The sequence below is a fragment of the Myotis daubentonii genome, chromosome 2, assembly GCF_963259705.1.
Source record: "Myotis daubentonii chromosome 2, mMyoDau2.1, whole genome shotgun sequence".
In the NCBI taxonomy this organism is placed as follows: domain Eukaryota; kingdom Metazoa; phylum Chordata; class Mammalia; order Chiroptera; family Vespertilionidae; genus Myotis; species Myotis daubentonii.
Genome location: NC_081841.1, coordinates 25,750,955 through 25,774,147, shown reverse-complemented (window position 1 = coordinate 25,774,147; position 23,193 = coordinate 25,750,955). Strand labels below are relative to the sequence as shown.

At 43.1% G+C, this 23,193-nt stretch overlaps 1 protein-coding gene across 11 annotated transcripts in view; it reads left to right on the top strand.

The window, feature by feature from the left end:
- GPR19 (G protein-coupled receptor 19) overlaps positions 1 to 18,532 on the top strand; it is a 34,151-nt gene extending 15,619 nt beyond the window's left edge. For 7 of the 11 annotated variants that reach the window (XM_059682241.1, XM_059682234.1, XM_059682236.1 and 4 more), the window contains 2 exons: positions 460 to 616; positions 17,153 to 18,526. In XM_059682241.1, the coding sequence (XP_059538224.1) occupies positions 17,169 to 18,422 (1,254 nt within the window). In that variant the 5' untranslated portion in view covers positions 460 to 616; positions 17,153 to 17,168 and the 3' untranslated portion in view covers positions 18,423 to 18,526. Of the gene's footprint in view, positions 1 to 459; positions 617 to 1,585; positions 1,739 to 17,152 lie in introns of all 11 variants that reach the window. The other 4 variants (XM_059682244.1, XM_059682235.1, XM_059682245.1 and 1 more) reach the window with 4 other exon arrangements.
- Positions 18,533 to 23,193: the final 4,661 nt, after the last annotated feature.

Genomic DNA, 23,193 nt, shown 5'->3' with positions numbered 1-23,193 from the left:
AATATGTGCCAAGGGGGCTCCGGAGGCTGGGTAGGGAACCCCTTGTCATGTTAGAGGACTGATGATAGGAAAGAAAGGGGATGGGGAGAAAGCATCATTTTCAACCCTACCAAGCAACTCTGAATGCCCAGAATAAAACGTTCAGATGAGAAAGAAAACAAAAAATTAAGTGGAGAATGCTGAAGGTTTGAATAGTTGAATCTTCCCTTTTCATATGGAGATTTTCGGCCTGAGCCAATCAGGTTGGAGATTTCTGCTGCTTTGCTCCCGAAAGGAAAAGTGGGGGGAGGGAGCGAGAAGATGGCCACATTCTCCCCTGGAGCCACATGATCCATTTCCCATGTGACACATTCCAGAGCCTTGGAAAAGAGAAGGGAGGGGCATCCAGAGAGTGGGGCTGGGGGCGGGAAGATGGTTTAACAGTCAACCCTGCACAGCGTCATCTTGTCTTCTTACCAGGAAGCGGGCTGTGAGCCAAGGCAAAGACAGAGGACAGATATGAATGTGTTCCCAAGCTTTCCTGGTGGCTTATGGCATTCTCCACACTCCCATGTAAGGGCTATTGCTGACCAAGAAGACCCAAGGAGACTGGCTCTAAGATCAAGTCCGGATGGAGGTATGTGCCAGAGATCCCGCGGTATTGTGGCTGAAATTCGGCTTAGAGAACATAAAACCTTTTTTTTTTTTCCAGGCAATTTGGGGTTCTTGTCTTGGCTTATTGGCTGGTTAGGGGCTTTAGTTTTGTTATGGGTCCCGCAAAGATGCCTAGGTAGTTCTGCAAAATGAATAATTCACCAGAGTAAGTGCCTGTTGAAGAAACAGATGGAAATTCTGTATAGTGGTAATTCATAAAACAAAGCAGTCATTGATGAAAATGATCTTTTTCTTTGAATCCGGGAAGGAGGAAAAAAAATGTTACTGAAACCAACTAGATTTCATTGTCACTGAAATAAAAGCCTGTTTCACCCCTCTCCAGCTGCTTATTCTGTGCTCATGCTCCCAGAGGTTGTTGGCAGTGGCTTTGGGAGATGAGGGGGCAGGCGTGCTGTTTTTTTGTGCTGTGCAATCCTCTTCCTCCTGATGTTCCTGATACCAGGAGGGCTTGTGATAGTTTCCAGCTCTGGTTCAGGACAGCAAACTGCCACCGAATTTCAAGCCTTACAGAACAGCTACCAAGAGGGCCCCCGTGAAGTTCTCAAAGGAATCTCCCAAAGTTACAGGCTAAAATAATCTGCCATGCATTCAGATCTCGGTATCTTGACCATTTCTACCCAGCATAGAGAAGGAAGCTAACAAGTTTAAATTTTACTTTGTCTATATTTTACAAATACTTACAAAGTTCTTACTTATATGTAAGGCATCAGTCTAAGCACACAAAAATCAATCATGTAACCCTCTGGAGGCGGTGTTATTAGTACCCACATTTTGGTGATGAAGAAACTAAGGCACAGCGAGGTTAGGGGACTCTCCCACAGTTGCACAGCTAGTAAATAGTAGGAACAGGATTTGGACACAAGAAACTTGACCCCAGAGTTCATGATCTTAACCACTGAACCATGCTGCTTCTCTGCTTGTGTTATTTCAGATGATGTCAACAATTGATTTGGTTACACATTTTGTTCAGTTGATGCTACTAGAAGATTGAATCAGCTTGCCTGGCTAAAACAGATCCCCAGTGAAATCTATATTTAATCTTGAATTATCCCAATAGTCACATTCTGTACCCCCAAATAACCCAGTAAGTAATAGCCTGTTCTCTTCCCCTTATGCTGTATAGATATCTGGTAGTAAAACACTGTGTTACTATGGTGACCAAATGATGTCTAAAGGAAAAAAAGAAATCTGGAATTACATCATGGTTGATTTTTAAAAAATCAAACCTAGAAACATTCTTCCATCCAGCCTAATCATGTTCTCTTTAAAAGCACTTACCCGGGTTCCAAAATAACAGATTCAATGCTTCTAAAATTATGAACATAAACTACGATATCAAGCATCTTAGATATGTTGCTTTAAAATAATATATTTTAAAACAAGAGAATCGATCTCTCTCTCTTTGTAAATTATTTTAGGTTTTTAAGGAACAATGAGGAAGTTTTTGTGTTGTTGTTTTTTTTAACTTCCAGAAATTTCTGAGATACAAGGATTTTCTTCCTTTGGTCTGTGTAGTTTCCCTTCTGGCCCTTATGAAATAAAAGATGACTGATCTCGTGCTGTGGGAAAACTAAGAGAATTTGCTAGGTCAAAGATACTAAGAGGAAGATAAGGGAAAGGAGTCTAAAATTTGTAAAATTCTTCACTAAATGAAGTATTTCCCTTCAGGGTTTCATTGAAGAAGACTTTGAAGAGTAATTACGTGCCCTACAGTATTGAACTTTAGTTAGTCCTTTAGATTAAGCCTTTCATCCCTGCTGAAACCTACATTTCCCTGGGATAACTAACGCATTCACACTAATCTGGCCAACTGGAGGGAGCTTCTTGTATCCTTCCATCTTTGGATTGCTAGCACTTGGCACCAGGCCTGGTTTATGGTAAGCTTTCCATATATATTTGCAGATGAAGAATGGGAAGACTCAAGACTGACAGCATTCTGCCAGTTTGGGGCCTGGTAGGAGCCATTTTGGGGCCCATGCCTATTTTGTTTTGCATGTGTTTATAGGGAGGATCGTGAAGAGATAAATGTGCAGTAGGAAAAAATTATGCCTGAAATTTATGTATGCTATAGTCAGAGTGACCCTGGAACAATGGCACTGTAGAGTTCAAAACATTCTTGGAGATTACCAATTCCTTTGGCATCCTATATAATAAAAGTGTAATATGCAAATTGACTGGTTGCTATGACGCACACTGACCACCAGGGAGCAGATGCTCAATGCAGGAGCTCCCCTCAGCCGCAAGCTGGGCTGATGGCTGCGAGCGCAGTGGCGGTGGCAGGAGCCTCTCTTGCCTCCTCGGCAGTGCTAAGGATGTCCAACTGATGGCTTAGGCCAGCCATCAGTTGGACATTCCCTGAGGGCTCCTGGGCTGCCAGAGGGATGTCTGACTGCCAGCTTAGGCCCAATCCCCCGAGGAGAGGGCCTAAGTTGGCAGATGGACATCCCCCGAGGGGTCCTGGACTGCGAGAGGGTGCAGGCTGGGCTGAGGGACCCCCCCTGCGTGCACGAATTTATTATGTACATTTAGAATGAAGTTCTCCTGATATTTTATTTCATTAAGTTTATTGGGTTGACATAGGTTAATAAGATTATGTAGGTTTCAGGTATACGTTTCTATGATACATCATCTATATATTGCATTGTGTGCCCACCACCCAAAGTCAAATCATCTTTTGTCAGCATATATTTGGCCCCTTTACCTTTTATCTCCCACCCTCTTCCCTCTGGTAACCACCATACTGTTGTCTGTGTCTGTTCTTCTGATAGTTTTATTTAAATCTTGATGGGGGCACCGCTAACATCTCTGATGTTTTGCCTGGCACTATTTCCCAACATTGAAATAGTTCACTTTGGGTTGAGAAGGTCAGTTCCTTCCCCGGGCAGTCCTGTCCTAATCAACTGTGAATCCCAGTGCCCAAAACGCTGCCCCAAGAGCCCACAGAGCTACAGGATTCCTCCCAAGAGAACCCTGGGATCTTCAGTGTCAGAGTAGGTCAGAGCCAGACGGCCTTTCCCAAACAGAGTCCAAAAGATTGTCTCCAAGTATTTGAAACGTTGCTTAGGATTTGAATTCACAGACTAATTAGGGTTAAAATAGTCACAAATATAACCTTTCCTATTATTTTTCCATCTAATTAATTCATTAGGGAGAGGAAGAGTAGGGTTTGTGACTAAGATACGCGTCCCTGAGTCCTGTTCACTCACCCTCCTTACCTCCAGTGTTTGCTACCTGCTGGGTGGACTGTGCAAAAGAAGCAGCCCTGCTGCTGGAAGCAAGTGCCACACACCCCCCTGCACTCATGCAGGCCTTCTCAGATACACAGAGAAGGCTAGTGCACACAAGAGGCTTCCACCTGGAAGTGTACCTGGGCTTCCTACTCATCCCTCTCGAATCCAAAAGGTGCAGTCTCCTCAACCAGCTGAACAGGAGAAGACAGAAGAACGTGGAGGCTTCCCCTGGAGGAGAGGCTTTGAATTTGGAAGCTAGGCATGAAAGAGGAAATAAGAAGAGGTTCAGCGAGCACAGGTGAAGGATATGAGAAAGTGATGCCTCCGTCCTGCCTTTGGGTCACAGTAACCTGCCCACGACCAGCAGATGCTGCCACATGAGTCAGGCCAGCGGGATTATCACATCCTTTCCTAAGGTGTATACATAGGGAGGAGGAGAGACTTGAGTGGATGCAGTTTCTTCTCTATGAACCAGAGCACAAAATGGGATGGGCTGAGAGGTACCCTCTCCGAGAGGATGGCTTTAAAAGCAGAAGGGGAGTCACCATCATGAATCTCTTTCCCTGTGTGTAGAGTCACTTCCCCTTGGCTAGACTTGTAAAGCATTCATCTCCTGGAGCCTTTCATTCGGCAGACCTTCCTACGCACTGGATGTCTCTTGGTTCATCCTGATGGAGGCGCTATGATATGCATGATTAGCCCCAAATTCTGATCAGGAAACTGAAGCTCAGAGAGATGAACTCATCTGCTCAAAGTCACACACAGCGAAGAAAGCCAGGATCTGACTCTAGGTCCGTCTTCCTTCCTTCCTTCCTTCCTTCCTTCCTTCCTTCCTTCCTTCCTTCCTTCCTTCCTTCCTTCCTTCCTTCCTCTTTCTCTCTTTCTCTTCCTTTTCTTTTCAAACTTCTTTCTTTTTTTCTTTCTCAAAATTTATCTTTATTGTTCAAAGTATTACAGATGTTCCCTTTGTTTTTTCCCATTGACTCCCTCCACCCCATCCCCGCCCCTCCCAGGCCTTCACCCCACTATTGTCTGTATCCTTGGGCTATGCATATATGTATATGATGCATATGACTTCCCTGGTTAACGTCTCCCCAGCCTCCCTTCCACCCAACCTTTCCTCTAAGATTCCTCAGTCTTTCTAATTCTGTGCTCTTTCCACTATATCACAAGTGAAGTCTACATTCTTTTTTATTTATTTTTATTTTTTTTATTTTTATTTTTATTTTTAATTTTTATTTTTTACATTCTTTTTTAAAATGTATGTTTTTGGGCCCTGGCCAGTTTTGCACAGTGGTTATAACATCGGCCTGCACCCTGAAGGGTCGCAGGTTTGATTCTAGTCAAACCTTGTACCTTGGTTGCAGGCTCAGTCCCAGCCCATTCGATATGTCTCTTTCACATCAGTGTTTCTCTTCCCCTGACTCTCCCCCTCGTTTCCACTCTCTCTAAAAAATCAATGGAAAAATATATTCGTGTGAGGATATATATATGTTTTTGGATATTAGATTAATACAAATACAATTCAAGAAAATTTGGAAAATATAGAGAAGTATAATGAAAATAAAAATCAGTTATGATCTCATCATCTATAAATAACCACTGTTAAAAATTTCGGTGTATTTCTTCTGTTTTCCCCCCAAAGCATCTATATATATAAAAGGCTAAGCAACCATCTGACTGTTCAACTGTCCAACCGGTAGCTATGATGCGCAATGACCACCAGGGGGCAGACACTCTGACTGGTAGCCATGACTAGCACTGACTACTGGGGGGCAGACGCTCAATGCAGGAGCTGCCGAGCTGTGGTGACTTGGCAGCTGTGCTTCTTGGGTGATGCACCCTGAACCAGAGAGGTCCAGGGAGCCCACTTCCCGGGTGCATCACTTGAGAACACCCTCTCGCAATCCAGTGCCGGGAGCCGGTCCATGCTTGCTGTTTCAAGGGACCTGGCATATATGGCATACTGTTCTTAATATGTTTGCTCACCTTTTTGGCGCTGTGTTTTAACCAAGGTCACCTCTCCGAGAAAGGTTGAATCCCCAGGTAGGGATTTTCCCCTGAAGTTAGGGAGGGAATAAAACCCCTCAACTAAGTGCCAGGTGGGTAATTAATCCCTTTAACTACGAACAATCATGCTTAAACTACATAATCTTTTCTCCCTGGAATGGAGATAAGAAACGCCCTAACCTTTGTAATAGAGATTGATAGGATTGAATCAACTGGTATAAATACAGTTGTAACAAGACAGAAACAGACAGAACTCAGAACTCATGACACAGAACTCAGAAGACAGAACTGAGAACACAGGGCTTGGAAGACAGAACTCAGGAGACAGAATTCAGAACACAGAACCTACACAGAACGTTCTCTAGAGACAGAAGAACTTTGCTGGAGAGAACATGCCGGAGGATCCTGGAGAGGGACTGGCCTCGGAGCCTAGAGACAGAGCCTAGCGGGAGAACATGGCAAGGGATCCTGGACTGAACCTGACTACAGAGATTGGCAGGAGAACCTGACTGGAACCTGGACACTGAACCTGACTGGAGAGCCTGGACAGAACCTGGCTGGAGAACCTAGCGAGGGAACATGGCTACAGAACCTCGCTGGAGATCCGCAGCAGAACCTCTCTGGAGATCGAGACCAGAACTTGGCTAGAGATCCTGGCTAGGCTGCTGATCAACTGAACGCTGTCTCCGTGTCATTCCTTCTTCGCCGACTCCGTCCACACCTTTGGGGACCCCTGGACCCGCTGGGGCTGGACCCCGGCAATCCAGGACCCCTTGGGGGATGTTGGAGAGCTGGCTTTGGCCCAATCCCTGCTGGCCACACTGAGGGACCCCACCAGGGCACCGGGCCTCTAGTATAACAATAACAAAAGTAAATGTTTTCTTAGCACTTGCTCTGTTCCAGATGTTGATCTTAGCTCCTTTCTTGTATCATACTTTATTCTCACAACAGATCAATAAGATGGGTCCTGGTATTATCCTAATTTTATTGGTGAAGATACTCATGAGTACAAAGATGCCAGTCACTTGCGGTAGCTGCATAGGTAATATGTGATTTGAAACCCAGGTAGGCTGGCTCTAGGGCAGGGTTTTTCAAACTCAACACTTTCGGCATTTGGACTAATAATTCTTTGTTGGGGGTGGGAGATGTCCTCTTTATTATAGAATGTTTAGCAGCATCTCTGGCCTCTGCCTACCAGATGACAGTCACACCTTCCTCCCCCAGTTGTGACAACTAAGAATGTGTCCAGCCTTTGCCCAATGTCCTCTGAGAGGTAAAGTGACCGCTGAGCCACTGCTCTAGAGCCCATGCTCTCAACCACTACACTGTACAGCCTCTTTATATTTAAAATGTGCATAGCATTATTTTCTTCCACATCTAAAGAAGGAAATGCACCTTCAGATTTGGGTGCAGGCTATGAAACCATCCTGGAATGTCAAAGGCTTTTTAGGTCATAGGTAGGAGTTTAGTTACAGAGAAATGTTCATAGGTGGACATTTGTAACAAGCTTATCAGATCACACCATTGACTAGTGAGGAGAATAACCATGTTTCTTTCTCTTACTACCATTTCCCTGGTTCTCTGTGCCAGGCATCCTTCAGTCTTCAAGAATTCAGAATTCAGGTGTCACTTACGGTATGGCAGGACAGTGCCTATCAACCAAAGTATCAAAATAGATAGCTGTGTCCTAGACAAAAGTAATCACTTCCTAATAAACAAACTGCCAAAGTTTGCCAGTGATTTAATTTTAAATTTTAATGATACATTTAAGGATGTCTACATAATTATTTCCTTTTCAACATGATTTCTTAGGTTGAAGATTAGGTATTGGAGTTATTGGTTGAGCTTGTAGAATTGCAGATAATTCTAGATATATCTATCGGGGAATGTCACACATATGAACATATTTGTCATGTCTTTGAAGAAAAAAAGTTGAAAATTATTGGTGTAGGTGGTTAGATGATATGCAGAGAGGATGAAAATAAGCATTGAGAAATGAATATATGGCACTAAAATTAATAGTAACCATGTGAAACATATGCAAGTATACATTCAATATTTTCAGTGATATATATATATATATAGGTGCATAATTTTTCCATGAAAAATATACGTTAATACACATTCAAATCTAACTTTTGCTCCATGAACTTGAAGGTTGCTTTCTTGGAAAAACTGGGTGGCGGACAATGGTGCAGATCAAAATTTGCCCAGAGTGTTGATGTGGATTTGATGTGAGACAAATGTAAATGCTTCTGAAAAACAAGAGTTCTTAGTAACTCCCCAGTCAGAGCTTATAATTGGTTCATAATGAATCATTCACCTTCTTTTCAAACATCTGTAAATCGCATTTCTCGTACAGTTCTTTCCTTTGAGTGTAACGATCTGGTCTTTGCCTCCCCAACTCTTTCCTATTCAAGTTACACTACTAGAGATGCGAACTGAACCAGAGCTTGGAAATGAAACTGAACATTTAGCTCCAAGACAACTGTTTGCCTCTACTTTAGCTCAGTGAGCACGCATCAGGTATTCAAAGAACGTTTATTGTAATGTCAAAGGCTCACAGTGCTGGGCCCCAGTAGCTCCAACCAACTTCCCTCTCTTTCTGGCAAAATGCACTCTCAGTGTGAGCTCTCTGCTAGTGAGGGTGGTAGATTATAAGTTAAATGGATGTGTGTTGCTCATTACAATGTCTACCTATCAGTTTTAGTTCCTAGAGTTAAAATGTCCTTAGAAATCATCCAGACCAACTCATTCACATGTGGACGTGGAAACAGGGATTCGGAGAGATCGATTTACTGAATTAAGGTCCTTACACTGAAATAAATAAATAAAAAAGACCTGGGTCCCTTGACTTGCTGTTCAGTGCTTATAATTGGAGTCAGAACCCAGGTTTCTTGGTCCCTAGCCCAATGTTTAAGGTGAAGTAGAAAGCACTACATTCTTTAAGCCTTTCAGGGTTTCTCATATTCTAGATGCTGGTAGGGTAGTGGAAAGTGATAGGATGGTTGGTATAAGTTTTAGTCTTCACACTCAGTTATATAAGAAATGCTATATTGAATTAATTTCTATTGCCACTATAACAAATTATCACAAATTTAGTGGCTTAAGAGAACAGTCCCTTATGTCACAGTTCCAAAGACTGGGTATGCTTGGCTAGTTTCTCTGCTTGCTCTCAGAGGTTGAAATCCAGGAGTTGTCAGGTCTGTATTCCTTTGTTGAGGCTCCAGGGATGATTCCCCTCCCAAGCTCATTGTGATGGTTAGCAGAATGCAGCACCTTGTGGTTGCAGGACTAAGGGCACATTTCCTTGGGCATAACCGTAGGACTAAGGGCATCACTCCTAGAGGCCTCTCCCTGGTGGTGGTTCTTCTTCTTCTTCGTCGTTGTTCTTCGTCGTTGTTGTTGTTGTTGTTGTTCTTCAATATATTTTTATTTCAGAGAGGAAGGGAGAGGGAGAGAGAGCTAGAACCATCAATGATGAGAGAGAATCATTGATTGGCTGCCTCATGCACGCCCCCCTACTGGGGATCAAGCCCACAACCTGGGCATGCGCCCTTACCAGGGAATTGAACTGTGACCTCTTGGTTCATAGGTCAACACTCAACCACTGAGCCATGCCTGCCGGGCCTTCCTGGTTCTTGCAGATGGACCCTTGCATCTCAGAGCCAGCAACAGCTTGTCAGTTCCCGCTTATGCATGGAATCTGTCTCTTCCTCTGCTACCAACCAGAGAACAAGGTTTATTAGTTTGGGCCCACCTGGATAATCCAAAATAATTTTCCCATTTTAAATTCCATAACCTTAATGATATATGCAGAGTCCCTTTATATATATATATCTCATAACATATTAACATGTTCCAGGGATTAGGGTGTGGACATCTTTTGGGGGCCGTTCTGCCTATTACACACATTATTTCCTTTAAATAATGGCAAGCCTGCATATAGTCAATAATACTGTAATAACTGTGTATGGTGCCAGATGGGTACTAGCCTTATCGGGGGGATCACTTCGTAAGGTATAAAAATGTCTAATTATGTTGGATACATAAAATTAATATAATAGTGTATGTCAAGTGTAATTGAAAAATAAATTAAAACACAAAGACAAGCTGACAAAAAAAAAAAAAGGGCAAGTCTTCATCCTACCAGGCTAATGGGAGAGTCCGTGACAAACATTACTGGGACTCTTCCTCTCTTCGTCTTCTTGGGTCCTGGGGTTCTTATACAGAGCAAATTGGTGTGATGGTCCCTGTAGCCTTGGGTCCCCTCGAATTATAGCAAAAATGGCATGGCCTGACCTGGTGTGGCTCCTTGCAGGCTGGTGGATCTGCTGCTTTGGGACCACCCCTGGGGCTGTGCACTCTTCCCAGCTGGGGAACCTTATGCCTTGGTTCCACCTTCCTAGCTGCACTCCTATATTACAGCCTGTCACTTACGGGAAGCGCAGTGAGAAGGGGAGGCAAAGGTCTCAGAACTACCTTTAAAAAATAGCTTTATTGAGTTATTATTTACCTACCATAGAAACGCAGGACACCATGTATGGGATATTGCATTGGACATACTTATGCAAAAAGTTATTGCATTGGACATACCTATGCTGAAAATGATTTGTTATTTACCTGAAATTCACATTGAACTGAGCATCCTGTATTTCATCTGGTGACCCTATGTGGGTGGCATATTGTGAGAACATGTCTTATCCTCTCTGGCTTTCCCGTTCCCCCACCACAGTCATGCCGGTCATTCTGTAAAGCACTTAGCTCAGTGCCCACAGCTGAGGGCTAGAAAGTGAGATAGCCACCCAGGAAACTTTCAGAGAGCCTATATGGCCTCTTTAGCCATTTGGCATAAATTCAAGGATATGTGTGTAAGTTCTGAGCTTTGAGATAGATTGCACCGTAAACCCTACACTACTAGAGTTAGTGGGCTGGTGAATGTTAGTTTTCTCAGCCTGTGCAGGAAGAGAAATGTGATTTATAGTGTTTGTCCATTTCTGTGGTGTGACTAGTCCCACTGTGGCTGATTCACGATACCGGTGCGATGTCATTGAACTTGGAGCTGGAATGAAATGTGCACAGCTGGCTCTGGGGAGCCCATGCAAGCCAGCCCCAGCTCACGCCTGCCCCAGGCGGTCCTCATTTTCATATATAGGCAAATCAAGCCTACCTAACAATGAAAAGCTTAAGAGAAAATATCTTACCACTGTGGTATTTTCTTATAGTAAAACTATTAAAAAATAATTTCCTACTTGGGGTAATAGCAATTGATAAAACTTTTTCTGTACTTCAATTCAGAATGAGGTATAGACTTCTGCTTTCATTCTGTGTTTAAAAGGCAACAGTTAATCATCATTCATAATGAATTTCTAAAACTCTCCTGTTTTTTATTCCAAAGAAAGGCTGTGTTTCCAGATCAACGCATCTACTGAACTTTGGATGCTAAGCCACCATCCAGTATATGGGGGCAGTGATTTCCACATATTTCTGAGCTAGCATATTGAACAGATGTATCTGTGGGTGGTTAAGAGTCTGTGGGGGATCACTTTATATTCCTATGTTTGATTGAGGAGTCAAGAAAGACCTATCCGGGTACAGCCAATTCGACCTGCTGAATGCAGATCCAGCCCTTTGTGGCCTCCCTGGGCCTACAGCCCCAGCGGAGATTCAGAGTACGGGCTGTGGAGTGAGGCAGGCCAAGGGCGACCACTTTCCAACTGTATGTGCTCGGGGAGGAACTTCAGTTTTTTCATTTGTAAAATAGAGCTCCCTCCAAGGGCTAGACGTGTAAAATACCTGATACATAGTAAGCACAAAGTAAGTATCAGCTCTTGGTAGTATTGATGTTATAACTACTGTCATCATTGTAATTCATCTTACTGCTCATTAATAAACAGCCTTATGTATCTATTTAGGTCTAGCAGATACTTCCCATTCTACAGAAAATGTTTGTTTCTTCCCCCAACCAAATCATGTAAAAATTCAATATGATACACATTCTAGTTTGACATTAAATGTTTAAGCAAATCTCAGAAATAAAAATGGTCTTCCTTACATTGTGAGAATGTCTGTGAATCCTGGAAAAATCATTCGGATTTTTTGAATCCGAAAGGAACCAAAGCAGCCGCCAATAAGCTTAGCCAGGAATAGCCCCTGGCAGAACTGCCAAGTGAACAAAGTTTGTCATCTGTGCCCCTCGATTTCTCATTGTGGTCCTCTCCTTAGCTTACAATCACCCATCCATTCATCCACCCATCAAATACGATTTTCAAAAGTTAAAATCATGACTCATACAAATATAGAATGAACATGTGAAAGATTTATTAACTCATTAACAAAAGAACCAATGAGGCTGATTCCAAGAGCATTTGAAGAAATGGGTATTTCAAGGGCTTTGTGCTTTGTTTTCTTTTAAATAATGTCAGCGAAAGATTGCAATATAGTCACAAAACTGGTTAATGTCCTACAGGGCAATAAATCTGTAACCTTTAGGGCTATTTTTCCTGCTGGACAGACGTCTGCATATTCACATGTAACTTCACAATATCTGGACTCTAGTCATATTGTAAATAGCAAAATCAAACACAGACACATTGTCCCAGAGAATTAATTCTTGGAGAAGCCCATCTAACAATGTCCTAGCATGACTTTAAAATAATTTGCTATCCTTTTGTTTACTTATTTTCAAACACTATATAATTTTTATTAACATATCTATTTGTTCAATAAACCTTTATTAATATCTATATGCACCAGATATATGCAGATAAAGACACAGTCTCTGTCCTCAAGGAATTTATAACCTAATGGGAAGACAAACATTCAAAATAAAAATTACAATATAAAATGATAGACATATTCCCTCCCAGGTTCCCTAGGATCCCATCATTACAGAGGTCCACCCAATCCCCAGTTCTATACCATGTCAACCTATCCACCATTTCCCCACTTATATATTGAAATGCATCTCTTAGCCTGGCCGATGTGGCTCAGTGGTTGAGTGTCGACCTATGAACCAAGAGGTCATGGTTTGGTTCCCCGTCACGGCACAGTTCCCAGTTGGGGGTGTGTAGGAGGCAGTTGATCAATGATTCTCTCATCATTGATGTTTCTATCTCTCTTTCCTCCCTTCCTCTCTGAAATCAATTTAAAAAAATTAAGAAATGCATCTCTTAGAGCCCAATAGATGAATGATTTCTCTCTTAGATTTTTAATGGATTATTGATTTTTAGAGAGAGGGGAAGGGAGGGAGGGAGGGAGGGAGGGAGAGAGAGAGAGAGAGAGAGAGAGAGAGAGAGAGAGAAAGAGAAAGACATCGATGTGAGTGAGAATCATCTATCAGCTGCCTTACTCACATAGCCTGACTGGGGATCAAGCTTGAAACCTGGGCATGTGCCCTGACTGGAAATAGAACCGGTGACTTTTTGTTGCATGGGATGATGCTCAACCAACTAAGCCACCCAGCCATGATAATAGAGATACATTTTAACCTAGTGGTGTGTGTCACATGGCGGGCTCAGAACTGGTTGGGAAGAGAAACGTTGAGCAGGAAAGAGGTGAAGAGGTCTTTCCTGTTGCTCCTAAAATTACTGCCTGTGGATGACTTGGACATAATTACTAATTAAGCAGCCCTTGTATTTCCAAAACATTCATTGAAGACGTATTTATTTCCAAATTAATGGAGCAGGGAAAGCTTTCTGAAATTTGACTTTGGGGCCCTAGATTTTAGTTATAACATGGAAGACTATTTTTTCCAGGAGAGGGGTGCAGGAGTCTGCCTGAGGACTCCTCAACTACCTTCTCTCCCCCTCAAATCAGAGTTCTGTTTCACGTAGCAGTGGACCTAGGTGATTCAATTTCACTGGCCCTGCTCTCATGTTTTCCCCTGTCTCCATGGTCACCAATGTGCCAGCTCCCCAAGAATACACAAGGATTTTCTCTCTGCTTGTAATTCTCCTCGCAGAGCCACCTAGAGTAGGAGTCATGTATTTCAGTTCTCTATCCTTAGGGATTCGACTAAGTTAATATTTAATAAGTAATTATTAATGTAGCGAACTTCAATGGAGGCTGTAGTACTAATAATACTATCCTTCCAGGAGCTATAGTTGAGTGGGGAAGGACAGGAACTTGGAAGTAATTCTAAAGCTGTGATTCTTAATCCCGGCTGCCTGTCAGGGTCACCTGGGGAACTTTGAAACATCCCGATGCCCAGGCTGCACTCCAGACCAGTTTAATTAGAATCCCCGGGGTAGGACCCCCAGCGTCAATATTTTTTTTAAAGCTCCCTGGGAAAGTCCAATGTTGCTAAGCTAGAGAACCATTGGTCCAAAGCAGGGGTCCTCAAACTTTTTAAACGGGGCCAGTTCACTCCCTCAGACCGTTGGAGGGCCGGACTATAGTTAAAAAAAAAAAAACTATGAACAAATTCCCACGCACACTGCACATATCTTACTTTGAAGTAAAAAAACAAAACGGGAACAAATACAATATTTGTATTTGCATGTGGCCCGCGGGCCGTAGTTTGAGGACCCCTGGTCTAAAGCAAAAGAAATGGAAAACACTGTAGTAAAAGGCGAACAAAGTGCTATATGGATAAGGATACCACATCCATTCTGGATATGCGAATACTCCTATCCACTGTCTGGCCACAAATGCAGAAAAGATAGCCTCTCGTGACCATGGGGAAAATGTAGGTCAGTTGGATTGTAAGGCATTAAGAAACTATATACTCTGGGAGGTAAGGTCTGCAGAAAATTATGTCTCTAAGGGGAAAAGGGTCCAACAAAGATCAACCCAGAAAGACGACCCTCAGATTCATTCCACACACTCTTTCTCTCACCCTTGCGGGGGGGAATTTTTTTTTATATATAACTTCCTTGTCTTTCTGAAGAAGTCCTCTCCATTCCCAAAGCCCACATCCTTTGTGAAGCCGTTGCATTTCTTCCTCCTATCCCAAGCAACATTGGGACCCTGTTTTTCTCTGGCACTTAGCTCCCCGTCTGGTTTTAGCAGCTAATTATAATTATTACAGAATTCAGTTATAATATGGCAGACAGTTATTTATACATTTACCCTTTTATGGGTCTCACTTATCTTTGTTTCCTTCGTATCCAGCACAGATTCTTGTTTTTCTTTGACTGAAGAAACAGAGCTGTAGCGATGGTAGGTCACGTCAGCAAGTCATGCCATCATCAGGGGAGACCTAGCCTCTGGAACTCCCCAGGCCCCACGTCTGAGCATCCACGGGGTGGGACTGGCGTAAAGCAGCTGGAGGAAACATGGGAGAAGGCCTGGCAGGGCTGTGGCTGTTAGGGGTGAGCTAGACTGGAGTTTCACCTCTCTCGGCAGAGTTTTGCTTTGAGAGAAACAAGAGCAAGTTCACAGGTTTCTAGGTGAATGTATGGACGGTGACGCGCCTGTGCTACGTACTCCGATTTTATTTAGGCCACAGGCATCCCCAGACAGTCTGGAGCAGCCCTTTCTGTCTGAAGAAGTTCTTGTGTGTTTTGTTTTTAAACTTGAAATATTTTTTTGAAAAAAAAAAATTTTGGGGGGGCAACTTACAGGTTTTACACATGCTAGTATATAGATAACACTATTATTTCCATTGTATAAATAGGAGGGTCATGCATTCTTCATTTTCTAGGACAGTGCTAATTTTAGATAGCATGTTCTGTTTTTAGACTGTGTATCCTGATTTTTTTTTTATATGGAAAGTATGGTTGCTATTCTTACAACTGACTATCATCTGGCCAGCCGTGCTTAAAGATCTTTTCGCAGTCAAGATGTCTAATTACCTTACATCATTTCTCTTTGAGAAATTAAGTAGGGCTGCCTCATGGACGCCCCCACCCCCCCCCAACCCCCGCAAAAAAAAAAAAAAAAAAAAAAGCCGAAGGTAACATGGAGCTGGCACTTAGCACCTTGTCCTGAGCTCCAGACTTTTGTTGCTTGTGGTTGCATGGTGAGGACGAGGTATATGAAAACCCTCTTCCCAGCACAAATTTGTGCAAAAATCCTTCACAGAGAAATGGGTCATTAGGAACTGTTTATTCATTCCACCTCTAGAACTTCAGAAACGTTTCTCTGTGAGGTGCCGTCACAGGAGCCCGCCAGGAGGGGCACTGGGCCTACTGCTGGAGCCCCCGCCCCGCCCTGTGCTGCAGGCCCAATGGAGTTGCTCTGGTTATTACGGATTCAACTGCTAAGCTTTCTCTTTCTGGTTAATAGAGGCAGCCAAATTAAACATCAGTGGTCCCACTGCCACCAGTCACCTCAATTTTAATAGAATGGCCCACAATTACACAATCTTTTTTACCTAATAAAAGGCAAAACTTTTTTTCCTCACTGAATAGTACAAAAACTAGTGTTAAACTTTATAATATTTTTAATATCTAAGGACCATAAGCTTTTTAAAAGCTGCTGAGTAACAGTTATATTTGGTTGTTTTTAATCGTGTGAAAGCCTTAAGGTTTCTAGTAGCCGGGTTACATTCTTTAGAAGACATCTTGTATGTTTTTTCTTCAGTCGATGTGTCGTTTTATGAGACAATAGCTAGAGAATAGCACCAACAAATTGATAGGTGGCAAGCTATTAGGACATGAGCCACGTCACCTTTTGGAAAAAGCGGGCCATTTTCAGATGTCATTAAATGGAGAGCTCTTCTGGCTCGTGCAGAAGTGTCATGGTGGCTCCACGGGCTTCCTTAATGCTTCTGTAATGGAAACCCTGCAATAAGGACGGGATCCCTCTCAGTAGCTGGCCAGTGTGTACTCATTGATTCCCGTCAGCTGTCTCCACAGCTGACATCTGAGTGTTTCCATCAGCCTGAGTTTTCCGCTCTTGCAGCCTCGTTGCTTTAGTGTTGCAACATCCAGGAGCTTCTCACTTGCCCAGACTTCCAGCAGCTCTTCACTTGAGGGGAACAAGTGAACTCTCTAGCCCTCTGTTATCCCCAGTGAGTGGAGGGGACAAGGATATATGAGGAGGGGGCTTGGTATGAGTTTTACCACATTTGACTAAGGATCAAGAGAAGGGGAGGCCAAAGAGAGCCTGCGCTGGGCTGTGCTAAAACAGCGCCTAAAATGAAAGAGAAATGGGCCAGAGTTTGTTCTGGATAGTAGTCATGTTTTCCTGCCAATGCACGAGTCCTACTTGTCGACAACCAATCTAAGTGCCCAAATAAGATTGTTAGCCTTAGGAATCAAACTCGATGGCACCATTTTAACAGGAGGCTTCATTCTTCTTTTCTTATCCAGAACTAAGAGAAAAAAAATGAATATGGTTTTTGCTCACAGGATGGAGAACAGCAAGCCGCCTGTGGTTATTCCGACACTTCTGGTGCCCCTCCAAAACCACAGCTGCCCCGACACAGCCACCCCTCGGCCAAGCCATGACCTGGCGGAATTACATGAGGAGCACGGCTGGATGAGCAACAGAACAGACCCGCAGTATGGACCGAAACCCGGGGAAGTGGCCACAGCCAGCATTTTGTTTGGGACCCTGTGGTTGTTTTCTGTCTTCGGCAATTCCCTGGTTTGCTTGGTCATCCATAGGAGTCGAAGGACTCAGTCCACCACCAACTACTTTGTGGTCTCCATGGCATGTGCCGATCTTCTCATCAGCATCGCCAGCTCGCCTTTCGTCCTGCTGCAGTTCGCCACTGGCAAGTGGACGCTTGGCAGCGCCATGTGCAAGATGGTGCGATACTTTCAGTATCTCACCCCGGGCGTCCAGATCTATGTCCTCCTCTCCATCTGCATAGACCGCTTCTATACCATTGTCTATCCTCTGAGCTTCAAAGTGTCCAGGGAAAAAGCCAAGAAAATGATCGCAGCGTCATGGATCTTCGACGCAGCCTTTGTGACCCCCGTGTTCTTTTTCTACGGCTCCAGCTGGGACAATCATTGCAATTATTTCCTCCCGTCCTCTTGGGAGGGAACTGCCTACACTGTCATCCATTTCTTGGTGGGCTTTGTGATCCCATCTGTCCTCATCATCGTATTTTACCAGAAGGTCGTAAAGTATATTTGGAGAATAGGCACTGATGGCCGAACTGTGAGGAGGACAATGAACATTGTCCCAAGGACGAAAGTGAAGACAGTCAAGATGTTCCTCATTTTGAACCTGTTGTTTCTGCTCTCCTGGCTGCCTTTTCATGTGGTTCAGCTGTGGCACCCTGCGGAACGAGACTATAAGAAAAGTTCCCTTGTGTTCGCAGCAATCACGTGCATATCCTTTAGTTCTTCAGCCTCTAAGCCTACCCTGTATTCCATTTATAATGCTAGTTTCAGGAGAGGAATGAAAGAGACCTTTTGCATGTCCTCGATGAAGTGTTACCGAAGCAATGCCTATACTATCACAACCAGTTCGAGGATGGCCAAAAAAAACTACGTGGGGATTTCAGAAATCCCTCCCATGGCCAAAACGATCACCAAAGACTCAATCTATGATTCCTTTGACAGAGAAGCCAAGGAAAAGAAACTTGCTTGGCCCATTAACTCAAATCCACCAAACACTTTTGTCTAAAATCTCAGAATTCTTTCGATTATTGTTATGCGCCAGAGATTAAAAACTTTAACTATACAAACGAAAGCTATTTATATATTTTTTCAATCAACTTTCTGAGGGAAATGTTTTCTTTTGTAAAGTGTATTCATTTATAGATTATAGTTTTAATTTTAGTTACTGTTTCACCTTGAGCTCCTTTTACTATATTAGTGGCAACATACACAAAAGAGAATGTGTTTCTACTTTTAATTTACCATTATATTCGAAAAGCGTAAACCATACACACAGTCTTTGATTAATGAATCAACCTAGTTTTATCGTTTCCTTTTTGTCCTTCCTACTGAAATGCTGTAACTATGGGCTTCTGTTTTAAATGGAATCCTCTCTGTTACACATTTCAGAGGGTTGTATTTTTTTTTTTTATTAAGGACCCTTTAGGAAGTGTTAATGTTGTATATATTTTTACATTATCTTCTTCTAAATAATCACTGTCCAGAAAGCACTCCATGTACAGTATTGGAGATATACTGGAACTGCTGGACAGTCTTCTGTGACTGAATTTTTAAAAAAATATATTTTTATTAATTTCAGAGCGAAAGGGAGAGGGATAGAGAGATAGAAACATCAATGATGCCGAAACCGGTTTGGCTCAGTGGATAGAGCGTCGGCCTGCGGACTGAAAGGTCCCGGGTTCGATTCCGGTCAAGGGCATGTACCTGGGTTGCGGGCACATCCCCAGTACGGGGTGTGCAGGAGGCGGCTGATCGATGTTTCTCTCCCATCGATGTTTCTAACTCTGTATCTCTCTCTCCCTTCCTCTCTGTAAAAAATCAATAAAATATATTAAAAAAAAAAAGAAACATCAATGATGAGAGAGAATCTTTGATTGGCTGCCTCCTGCACACTCTCCACTGGGGATCGAGCCTGCAACCCAGGCATGTGTCCCTTGACCAGAATCAAACCCAGGTCCCTTCAGTCTGCAGGTCGACGCTCTATCCACTGAGTCAAACTGGCTAGGGCCTGTGACTGAACTTTAATCAGGGTTTGTAGGGAAAGTTTATAGAGTTGCTTAATCCCTCTCTTTCTCTCATTTTCATTTCCCTTTAACTTAAGCAGCGGATGATACCTTGAAAAGTTTGAAGTCAATGGGATGTTTTTCTCACACCTGTGTCCTATCTAGGTTGTGTCTAGGGCAGTGGTTCTCAACCTTCTGGCCCTTTAAATACAGTTCCTCATGTTGTGACCCAACCATAAAATTATTTTCGTTGCTACTTCATAACTGTACTGTTGCTACTGTTATGAATCGTAATGTAAATATCTGATATGCAGGATGGTCTTAGGCGACCCCTGTGAAAGGGTCATTCGACCGCCAAAGGGGTCGAGACCCACAGGTTGAGAACCGCTGCCTTAGAGACTCAGACATGAGGCCTTTTCTCCAGCCAGTGCCTGCCTGCTCCTCACCTCTCTCTCCAGGACACATCATCATACTCTCCCCAACTTAACTCTTCTTTGCCTGTCATAACTCAAGATTTTCTTCTCTAGCTTGCAGGTCCCCGTTATTTCAAATCTAGGACCAGCACAGTTTTAAAGTGTTCTTATTAAAACAATAAAGGGCTTACAGACAAGACTAGCCTGCATTTTCACACCCTAGTTACCAAGAGCTGCAAATAGTAATTCCAGTTGTTCAGTGATTTTGCACTATCTCATTTGATCCCCTCAAGAATTCTGTGATGTACTTATTATTATGTTTTATCCATGAGGGTCCTGGGACTCAAAGTTATGCGCATATCCGAGTCGGAGTGTGGCAGAGCTGGTGCTCACGCTCAGGTCCTTAGACTGCAGGTCGGTTGCTCTTTCCTTGACATTACAGCAGTGTCTCTAGAGAACACATGAGCAGCCAAACCCATCCAGGCCTCCATAGGCTTTCTGGCTACTGCTTTGGTGGAAGTCTAAGGTTTTAGAGAAGCTGGCCATTCTTAAAAGGAGAGTCTAGATGAAATGGAATGAGCTCGCCCTCACCTCGTCCTTGTCCGTGGATAGGTTCTTGGACTTGTAGTGCTGAATTTCTGAGACACAGAGAGAACCCTGTACCTCCCCACCTCACCAGGCACAGGGAAACAAGACGAGATTGGCTTTGATATTTGAGGCAAAGAATAACAATAAGGCATTTAATCTGCAAATATTTACAGAGCTGATGTTTATAAGTGGTGGTGCTTCCTTCAATGCATTCAAAAGATAAAAATAATAGCTATATTTTCCTTCCTTTTCTTTCTCCTTATATATATTTTTAAATATATATTTTATTGATTTTTTACAGAGAGGAAGGGAGAGAGATAGAGTTAGAAACATCAATGAGAGAGAAACATCGATCAGCTGCCTCCTGCACACCCCCAACTGGGGATGTGCCATAACCAAGGTACATGCCCCTGTACGGAATCGAACCTGGGACCCTTCAGTCTGCAGGCCGACACTCTATCCACTGAGCCAAACCGCTTAGGGCTCTCCTTATATTCTTACTAGGTCCCTAGGCCTGGCCGGCAGTCAGGGCCTATCAGGGCCTTCCAGCTGCCAGCCAGGGCCTTCCTTCGTTCCACGTTTGCAAATGGCACTCTAAAAATGACAAAATGAGGCCAATGTTTCTCTCACTTGGCCCTTGAATTTTATAGTCAAACTTGTTCAAAAAAATAGAAGTGATTTTATTTTCTGCTCCTCTAAATGGAATATTATTTTTTAAAGTTAGATTGTAAATAGTTAAACTTAATTCATTTTAATTTATTCTTACGTATATTATAGGTCTCAGTTTAAACTAAAAGAGACCAGAAAATTGCTAAGCTCTATCCTATCTCTAATGGTCTATGAGTTTACCCAGGAAGTAGAAATTCAGTGAGACCATCTCATAAAAACTCTTGTTATAGAAAGTACTAGTTTTTAAATGCCCCCAAATAATGACAAAATGTTGAATTATAACCGAGAGAGCACCAAAATTTCATGACCTCTGAAAATGCAGCTATACTCTCTCAGCATGTTGATAATTCACTATATCTTAGTTTAGTTTAATATGTAATATTCCTATTGTCTTACTTAATCCTGAAACTGGAGAAAATCAGATATAATGCCCAGATTGATGAATATTTGCATAAGTCTCAGCAGCACAAGAACATTCACCAGACCTTACGTTTGCCTGTCAAAAACTAGAGTTAAGGCGCAGGGAGGCAGGCTTTTGGAGAGAATGAGAAAATCACTCCAGTCTCCTTACCAGGTACACAATGATGCGCACCATAAACCTGATTCCCATAGTTTCCAAACAGGAATTCAAGAAAGTGAGAATGGGGGTTGGGGTGGGGGCGGTGGTGTGGTGGGGTTCAGAGTAGCAATTCTCCTCCCTGACTCCAGGTTCCCATAGACTCAGAGGAAGGGAGAGGGATGCATCCTTTGAGGTGGGATTTGAATTTCTCCCTTTCTTCTCATCTTCAGTGAAAGCATTCGTGTAACCAACCTGCACATCTTGTTCAGATGTGCTTCCCTGTGGACCTGCCAGCACAGGTTTACCCAGGATGCCTGGAGCTGACTCCCTGGGCCAGAGTTCTTGCCCAGGAAGAACCATTTTACCCACCAGGCATTGGGAGCAGTCATTCACCAGATAAGTTGGCAGTTTTGCCTTTCCTGATGGGCACAGTCCCTTCACCTCTCCAGCTTTGCTGCCACCTGCCCCGATTCAGTTTCAGAGCCACACAACAAGATCTGCTGGAGTTACGTGACCAGCATCAGCTTGGAGGGTGCATCCCTCTGTAAGAACCACATGTAAAAGAAGCAAAGAATTAGAGATTTTTAGAGGAGAAGGGATGTTGGGAGACCCTAGCACAAGCCTCTCGTTTAGAAGAGGAAATTAAGACCAACAGATGTCAAAGTAGGGGAAACGAAAATGCCTTCTACTACCAATCCAATATCCTTTCGCATTCTGCTTGCCGTGGCATGATTCATGTATTGGAGATAAACTCCTCCCTGTGTGCAGAAGAATATGAAAAGAGTAGAAACAGTTCCCCGCTGTTCCGTTCACCTGCTCATTTATTTGCCTGGAACAGAGATGACTTGAAGGTGCTGTCATTAGTGGAAATGCAAACCGACTTTGTCAAACTGTTCTACAGAATGGCCGCTTGATGGCACTGTGGCCGGCAGGCAGAGCCCACCGCCTCTTCAGATGCCTGTCAGTCTCACTGGCTGTTCCAGAGAAGTCCTCGTCTCATAGCAACAAGACAGGAAAATTGCTGAGCACCCAGAGGCAGCTGTAGATTAACTAATCAATCAGTGTGTTCAAAACACAAAGCATCTAAACACTGGAAAAATTCCAAAATAATTAATACCTTTTATAGACGTGAAGTCACTAGTCAAAATATTATTTTAAACCCATTTTACAAATGGTATCGTTAAAAAACCACCACCATCAGACCACGAAACTGGCAGTGGTTTCACCCACACTTACCAGGGCTTCTCTCTTTCCTGCTCCTTTTATCATTTGACTCTGAGAATTCATGGACCGTTTCATTCCAGTGTAACCTAGACTTTCCCTAAGAGTAAATGTTTGTATGCTCTTGGTAAGTAGGCAGTTAAATTAATTTTAGGTCCATTTCATTTCCTCAGACCCTCTTGAATTTTTTGAGCCCCCCACAATTTGGGTCATTTTAAACTTCTTGCTCAACTGAAAACTTCTAGTCCAAAGCTCTGTATTCTTTCTCAAAAGGAGTCTCTTTAAAAGTATGTGTTGCTTTAAAAACTCTGTCAACCCCATATA